Consider the following 8099-nt stretch of genomic DNA (forward strand, 5'->3'; position numbering starts at 1 on the left):
CCTGTATAGGGTTTCCGAGGGTGTAAATCTTTACGGGAGTAGAAAGCCTCATCTTTCTCCCGCGGAGCAGCTGGTAGTTTCGAACCGCTGACCTTAAGGGTCGCAGCCCAATTTGTAACCACTACGCTACCAGAGAGTCCTTTATTGTTGTAGTTAAGTACCGTGGAGTTGATTCTGACTCATAGTGACCCTGCACAGGCTTTCTGAGGCTGTAAATCTTTACAGGAACAGAAAGGCTCATCTTTCTCCCACAGAATGGCTAGTAGTTTCGAACTGCCGACCATGAGGTTAGCAGCCCGATTTGTAACCACTATGCTACCAGAGCTCCTTGTATAGAGTCCTTGGGTGATGCAAAAGGTTAACACAGCTGGGTGCTAACCACAGTGTTGGAGGTGTGAATCCACCCAGAGATACTATGGAAGAAAGAAAGGTTTGACGATCTATCTCCAAAGAATTAGCCATTGAAAATCCTATGGCGAACAATTCTACTGTGACACACTCAGACACCAGTAAGAAAGGAGTCGATGGCAACTGGCAAGCCACATGGGAGGGACAGGTCATCTTTAGTCTGAGTGGCCTTCTAGTCTTTGTAACCCACGCATAGGTGACGCCCAGGCTCAACAATGCTCCAGGCTCTGCAGGAGAAGGCTCCTGTACTCTACCTTCCCCACAGAGAGCCCTGCTCACAGAGGGCTGACACACACATCCGCAGCACGTTTATTCAACAAAGTCCTTCCCTTTCATAGCCGGGACAGAAAGGCGCAAAGGAAAATCCGCGTCTAGGTTTGCAATGTCACCAAGCTCTTCTGTCTCAAAAAGCTTAGGCAGATACAAAACTTAATTCCAAATTCAATTCCCATTTTATTTTAACCTTCATATAATAATTAACTTTATACTTCAGGGCACAATGCTTTCTGGAGGCTTGGCACAAAGCTTCCCCAGGTAGAAGTCAATTATTTTAGACTTAGCATTCAGTGATCGGGGTATATGTCAAAACAGTCCAACAGCTTGTGGGGAGCAAGATTGTTTTGGTCTAAACAGGGGGAGCGGACACTGGGCAGACCTGCTCTTAGGCTACAAATAACCACCCAGTGGCTCCCCACAAGCAGAGACCAAGGATGTTGTTTGCTTCAAGAACAACTTGCCACTTGGATGCTTCTTAACCATGTGGTCTCTCTCCTTCCAGTACAAAATATGAGAAACTACTACAGCAGAAAATAAACTGTTCAAGCGCACAGATACCTTACTTCTTCTTATGCAGTTACAGTGCGCTATCCCTTATAGAAAAAACTTACCAGAAAGCATCAATTTTCACGATTCCAAATGCAGAAAATGCAATTCCCCAGGCCTATGCTATTAGATAAGGAGCTCTGGTAGCATAGTGGTGACGAATCGGGCTGCGAACCGCAAGGTCAGCAGTTCGAAACTATCAGCGGTCCCGGGGGAGAAAGATGAGGCGTTCTGCTTCCATAAAGATTTACAGCCTCGGAAACCCTGCATAGGGTCGCTATGAGTCAGAACCGACTCCACGGCACATGACAATAACCTGCCATTAGATATCATTTAAGACAATAACCAGTTGCCTTAAACAATTTGATTTTAAAAACTAGAATCTCCAGTGTGCCGATGTCCAGTGTATATTGGTGACTAACACCAAACACATGCACACAAAGCAGATGAATAAGCATAAAACTTCTCCTGACCATGGCTTCCCATTCAAGTGGAGCCAGCCCCTCGTTTGCTACGTGCTAGAATTCCCTGAAAAGCTTTTAAAACATTTTATGACTAGGTTACACCCCAGATGTTTTTGGTTTTTTTAAAGAACCAAACCAACTGACATGAAGTCAATTCTGAGTCTCCACCCCCTGCCCCCTATGTGTGTGGGAATAAAACTGGTTTCTATTCGGATTCCGTAACTGTAACCCTTTGGAAACATAGTTCTAGGTCTTTCCATCCAGGTGACTCTGCACAGGTTCCAACGCCATTCTCCACTGGTAGTCAGTACCAAACCATCTGCATCCCAGAGCAACCACACCAAAATTACTAGAGGCATGGGGTATTTTTCAAAAACCCCTAGTAATGCAGCCAAGTCTGTGCATGAGCTCTGACTGAATGCAAGTGCGCAGGCTCATGTTTCCTTACTGGGCGCACACACCTGGTCACTCACAACACAAAGGGCAATGCTGAGCAGTGCCTACCTATGTAGAGTGAGGAATCCTTCCTGCGCACGTGGTCGTCGATGTAGGAGACCCCCAGGGGCTGCACTGGGGTAGCACCAATGCCCAGCAGCACCTGGGCCCCAATGAGCAGCAAGTACATCATGTTGGTGGCGGTCCGGTTCCGGCAGATGAGGTCCGGATCTGGAACCTCACCGCTCCCGGAGCCATTGGCTGCGCACACGTCGCGGCCCTCGGCGCCCCAGCGGATCTCCCCGGCCTCATACTTGTACTGGTGCGTCAGGAACTCGGGCAGCGCGGACAGCAGCGCGCCCAGGGCCATGACGATGCCTCCACAGCCAATGAGGCGAGGTCGGTGCCCGCGGGCTCCGAAGTAGCTCACGAAGAGGATGAGCGCCAGGTTCCCGATCTCGAAGCTGCTGGCAATGACGCCCACGTCAGCACTCTGTAGGTTGAACCTCCGCTCCAGTGTGGTCAGGACGCTGACCTGTGGGCGCAAAATGAAATCCACAACGTCAGACAGACACTGAGCAAGCTTCCTCTCTTCCGTACCGTTTACCCTGCTGTCCCCGGGCCCTCCTATCCATGTTCTCACAAGATGCAAAAAGGCATTTGTGCTGGACACAACCAAAGTGCCCATCAGCAGACTAGGAATAAACATGTGATCCATACAACGAAATAGTGTCCTAGTTGTTATTAGTGCCCTCAAAGGGATTCCCACTCAAGGTGGCCCCATATGTGCAGATGACAGCTGTATTCCCTAGGATTTGCAAGGCTGAAGACTTTTTAGGGGCAGAAGGAAAGGCCTGCTACGGAGGGCCTCTGTGTTGGGGGTTTGAATCATCAACCTTAACTCTGTGCACCACGCAAGGCCTCCAAACTGAGTATCACTCAGCCAAAATGAAAAATGGAATTCTGGTACATGCTTCAACATGGATGAACCATAGAAAACACCATGGTGAGTGAAATAAATCAGATACAAATGGACAAATATTACCCAATACCATTGGTGCGGACCTGTGGGATAAGGCACTTGACCTCAAGGTCGTTTTGTACTGCAATGTTGGCCGTTCAAATTCACCAGTTGCTCCTCAGAAATCTTATACAGGGTCACTATGAGTAAGTCGGAACTGACTTGAGGACACTTAACAACAACAACAATACCATAGAGACCAAGGCCAGTCTAGGCTAGGGGGGATGGGAGAATGGGATGTTAATGTTCACGAAAGGTACTGAGTTTACTTTGGGTGATGAAAAACATCTGAAAATGAAAACATTGTGGGCATACCATGGTGAGTATAATTAATGCCACTGAATTAACTGATCAACACTAACTGATTAAAATGTACGCCTGGTACCTACTCTCTCTGCATTGTCCATGCACACACAAACGGACACCTGTGGTGATCAGCACTCCCCTATAAGGTTCTTGTGTAGCACAAACTATTTGGCCAAACCCACCTAGGGGCACCTTTAAGAAAGGCCGAGTGACCTGCTTTTATCCGGATTATAGACAGGAAAATCCTACAGAGACGATCTACTCAGGCTCATGGGGTCACCATGCGGCAGAATCGAACAGGTTTGATATTTTGGTTACTCAGTTGACCTTTCATTAGAAGTGATTCTACCTAGCTCTATTCCCCCCAAACCCACATATTGAAACAGAATCCTTTAACCTAGTAGTTTTCAGCCCAACGTGCCCACTGGAAGCTTCTGGGGAGCACCAAATAGTCCAATAAATTCAATGAAACAATAGTCGCAAAAATAATGAACTCAAAACCTACCAGTGATCATGAAGACACCATAGGAATCAGGCATCTTCAGAGTCACCTAACAGATGCATAGCCTCACCCCAAAATGTGTTCGATAATTGGCCCGGGGAGCAGCTGATTCCAAGGAAGGGGAGCAGCCCTGAACTAGCTTACACTCACTGAGTTCTCCTCCGCTCCAGTCCTGCTGTGGACTCTGCTAAGCTGCATTCTAAAGCAGGCAAGGGGCCATGATCATGTCTAGCAGACATCTGTGTGCAACCCTCTACCACCAACACGTCCATTCCGTTTCCATTGTGTTTTCTAGTCTGTGATTCGATCGTTATTTTTCAAATTCAAACTGTTAGGAGTTATCTGGGAAAGAAATGGAGTGAGTTTTGGCCTCGTGAGAAGGTCTTTCATGTACTCCCAAAGAAATTCTTAATGAGAGGTCTGGACAAATAAAACCCATGTCTACTTTTACTCCTTTCTTTTATTCTTCTTAGCACAAACACACTCCAGGTTTGTGATAGATAATTCAGCTCAGGAACACAGAGGGAGGCAGATTACCGCCTGGGGGTGGGGAGTTTGGGGGGCTTCACAGTCAGGAGAGATGCCTGGAGAAGTCTGGGTGCAGGCGTGAGGCAGAGAAGAGACTGGTGAGCCATCTGCTGGGTCTCAGCACTAGGGTGGAGGACAAAGGGAGTGGGAAGGTGGGTGGGTATGTGGCTGAGTGGAAGGGAAGGGTTGGAGCAGAAACCATGCTTCATTTCTGCCATGAGGCTTTAATGACATCAATTCTAGGCAGCATATCTGAAACATGAGAACGGTCCCATTTCAGCAGGTGTGCCCCATCATAAAATGCCATGCAGGTGTGCACATTTATGATGACAGATAAGCGTGGTGTGGAGAGAGACAGCTGTGGGCAAAACAAAAAGCAATCTGCTATGAGAGGGGAGAGATCACACGTGTGCCGGAGGGCTTATCCTGGCTCCAATCTGCTCTCTCAGGGGCACAGGAAGCAAAAGGACCTTTCCTTCCTGGAGCTGTACCTCTCAAAGGCCTCAGGGGCCCTGGTCGCTCTCAACACCAAAGCTACGCCAATATTCTAACAAGGAATTTTCCTGAACAATTAGATCAGAGGCTAATGTCCTCACTCACTTAAAACACAATTTTGAGAAAATAGACTAATTAAATATACATGAGGCCATAAACCCACTTGTGGCTTTTATGTGGCAGAGAGCAATGCAGAGATGAGAAAGAAGCGCGCTAAAGGGATCAAGTGTCTGTACTTAATGGGAAGCATCTTAATGATTAGAGAAGAAGGAGCAGGGACGACAAGAGGAAATGGGAAAAGGACATGCCCTCATGCTGGGTCAAGTGGATACGGAGTTATTATTAAAAGAAGCCAACATTTACCAGGTCTTGAATTCCATGATTCAGAAATAATCTACCTGCGTTTCAGAATTGCTAGATGGCTTGTTAAAAATAGATTCCTTCAGCCATAAGGAGAAATGAAGTCCTCATACATGCTATGACATGGTGGAATCTTGAAGACATTGTGCTGAGTGAAGTAAGTCAGAGAGCAGGACAAACAAATTGTGTGACCTCCCCCCCTTACATAAAACACGCTGCCACTACTGGAATAACACTATCATGGCTTCAAAGGAACATTCTGCCTGTACTGCGTCCAAGACAGATGTATTTATTTTTCTGATGGTCCACGGTAGGAGCTCTGGTAGCATATTGGTTACGAATTGGGCTGCGAACCGCAAGTTCAGCAGTTCAAAACTACCAGCTGTTCCGCGGGAGAAAGATGAGGCTTTCTGCTCCTGTAAAGATTTACAGCCTCGGAAACCCTGTACAGGGTCGCTATGGGTCTGAACTGACTCCACAACACATAACAACAACAACACCATAATTCAAATGTATCAATCCTTCTTCTCTCTTCCTTATTCATTGTCAAGTTTTCATGATGAAAATGCCAGCGCCTAGGGCAGGCGCACCTTAGTCCTCAAATGGACATCTTTGTGTTTTCACACTTTTAAGAGGTTTTTGCAGAAGATTTGCCCCGTGAAATAAACACATCGTTTGATATTTTGACTGCTGCTTCCATGAACTTTTACTATGGATCCAAGTACAATGAAATCCTTGGCAACTTTAATACTTTCGATCTATCATGATGTTGCTTACTGGTCCACTTGTGAGGATTTTCGTTTTCTTGATGCTGTGGTGTAATCTTCAAATTAAGTGCTTCAAATCCTCTTCATTTTCAAGCAAGCAAGGTTAAGGCTGTGTGCTCTGCAAGTCGCATGTGTGAGTGAGTCTTGTTCCAATCTTGATACTTTAGCCTTCTTCATAATCCAGCTCCTTGGATTATTCAATCAGCATACAGACTGAACAAGTGTTATAAGAGGATACAACTCTGATGCATGACTTTCCCAACTTGAAACCACAGAGTATCCTCTTGTTCTGTTTGAGGCTGCTTCTTGATCTATGAGTAGGTTCTGCGTGAATTAAAAGCTCTAGAATACTCTTTATTCACCATGTTATTCCTCATTTGCTATGATGCATACACTTGAGTGATTCTCCATCAATGAAGCACAGGTAAATATCTTTCTGGTATTCTTTGCTTTCAGTTAAGAACCAGCTGGCATCAGCAATAACATCCCTCATTATTCTGAATATGGCTTTTACTGCTACAATCATTTTTTAATGATCTTCAGAAAATTTTACTTTGGTCTGATATTAATGAGGAACCAGGGTGGCACCATGGGTTAAGCACTGGACTGCTAACCCAAAGGTCAGCAGTTCATACCCACCGTGGGAGAAAGATACAACTATCTGCTCATGTAAATATTTACAGTCTCAGAAATTCTAAGGAGCAGTTCGACTCGGTCCTATGGGGTCTCAGGAAATCAGAATCAAGTCAACAGCACTGATATTAATGATATTGTTTGATAACGTCTCATTTTATTAAATCACACCTTGCTTTGAAATGGGCACAAACATGGATCTCTTCCACTTCGTTGTCTAGGTAGCCATCTTTCAACTTTCTGGGGATAGGCACATAAGCACTTTCTACACTGCATTTGGTACTCCATCACCAACCACTAATGCCAAAAATGAAGAATGAAAAATGTTTGCCAATCGCTGCAGTCTGAAACCGTTCAAACATGCAATAAAGAAGCATTCATAAAATTACAGGGGATTGGGATGGAAAAATGTCATTGGTGATAGACATGAAGCCTGAGTTCACATGATAGAATTTTGCAAGACCAATGAAAAATTCACTACAAATACTTTTGTTTATTAAACAATATAACAAATATGAAATGGAACGCATAAACATGGATATGTTAGGCATTAGTGAGCTGAAATGGACTGGTATTGGCCATTTTGAATCTGAAAACCACATGGTTTACCAAGCCGGGAATGACAAATTGGAAAGGAATGGTGTTGCATTCATTGTCAAAAAGAACATATCCAGATCAGTCATGAGGTACAACGCTGTCTGTGATAGGATAATATCCATGCATCTACAGGAAAGACCAGTTAATACCACTATTATTCAAATTTACATACCAACTACTAAAGTCAGTGAGGATGAAATAGAAGAATTCTACCAACTTCTTCAATATGGAATTGATAAAACATGTAATCAAGATGTACTGATCATTACAAGTAATTGGAATGCAAAGGTTGGGAGCAAAGAGGTAGGATGAATAGTTAGAATATATGGCCTTGGTGATAGAAATTATGCTGGAAAACACATGATAGAGTTCTGCAAAAACAATGATTTGTTCATTTCAAATACCTTCTTTGGACAGCATAACAGACAACTATACACATGGACCTCACCAAATAGAATACATAGAAATCAAATTGACTACATTTGTAGAAAAAGAAGATGGAAAAGCTCCATATCATCAGAAAAAACAAGGCTGGGGCAGATTGTGGAACAGATCATCAATTGATCCTATGCAAATTCAAACTAAAGCTGAAGAAGATGAAAACAAGTCCACGAGAGCCAAAATATGACCTTGAATACATCCCATCTGAATTTAGAGATCATCTGAAGAACAGATGCAACACTAAAGACTGAAGACCAGAACATTTGTGGGATGACATCAAGAACATGATACAGGTAGAAAAGCAAAAAGTCATTAAGAAG

General features: G+C 44.4%; 1 protein-coding gene across 2 annotated transcripts in view; it reads right to left on the reverse strand.

Moving 5' to 3' along the window:
- SLCO3A1 (solute carrier organic anion transporter family, member 3A1) overlaps window positions 1-8099 on the reverse strand; it is a 378033-nt gene that overhangs the window by 291400 nt on the left and 78534 nt on the right. For both annotated transcript variants that reach the window (XM_006867113.1, XM_006867112.1), the window contains exon 2: window positions 2199-2664. In XM_006867113.1, the coding sequence (XP_006867175.1) occupies window positions 2199-2664 (466 nt within the window). The remainder of the gene's footprint in view (window positions 1-2198; window positions 2665-8099) is intronic.

Source organism: Chrysochloris asiatica, unplaced genomic scaffold, assembly GCF_000296735.1.
Source record: "Chrysochloris asiatica unplaced genomic scaffold, ChrAsi1.0 scaffold00101, whole genome shotgun sequence".
Lineage (NCBI taxonomy): Eukaryota > Metazoa > Chordata > Mammalia > Afrosoricida > Chrysochloridae > Chrysochloris > Chrysochloris asiatica.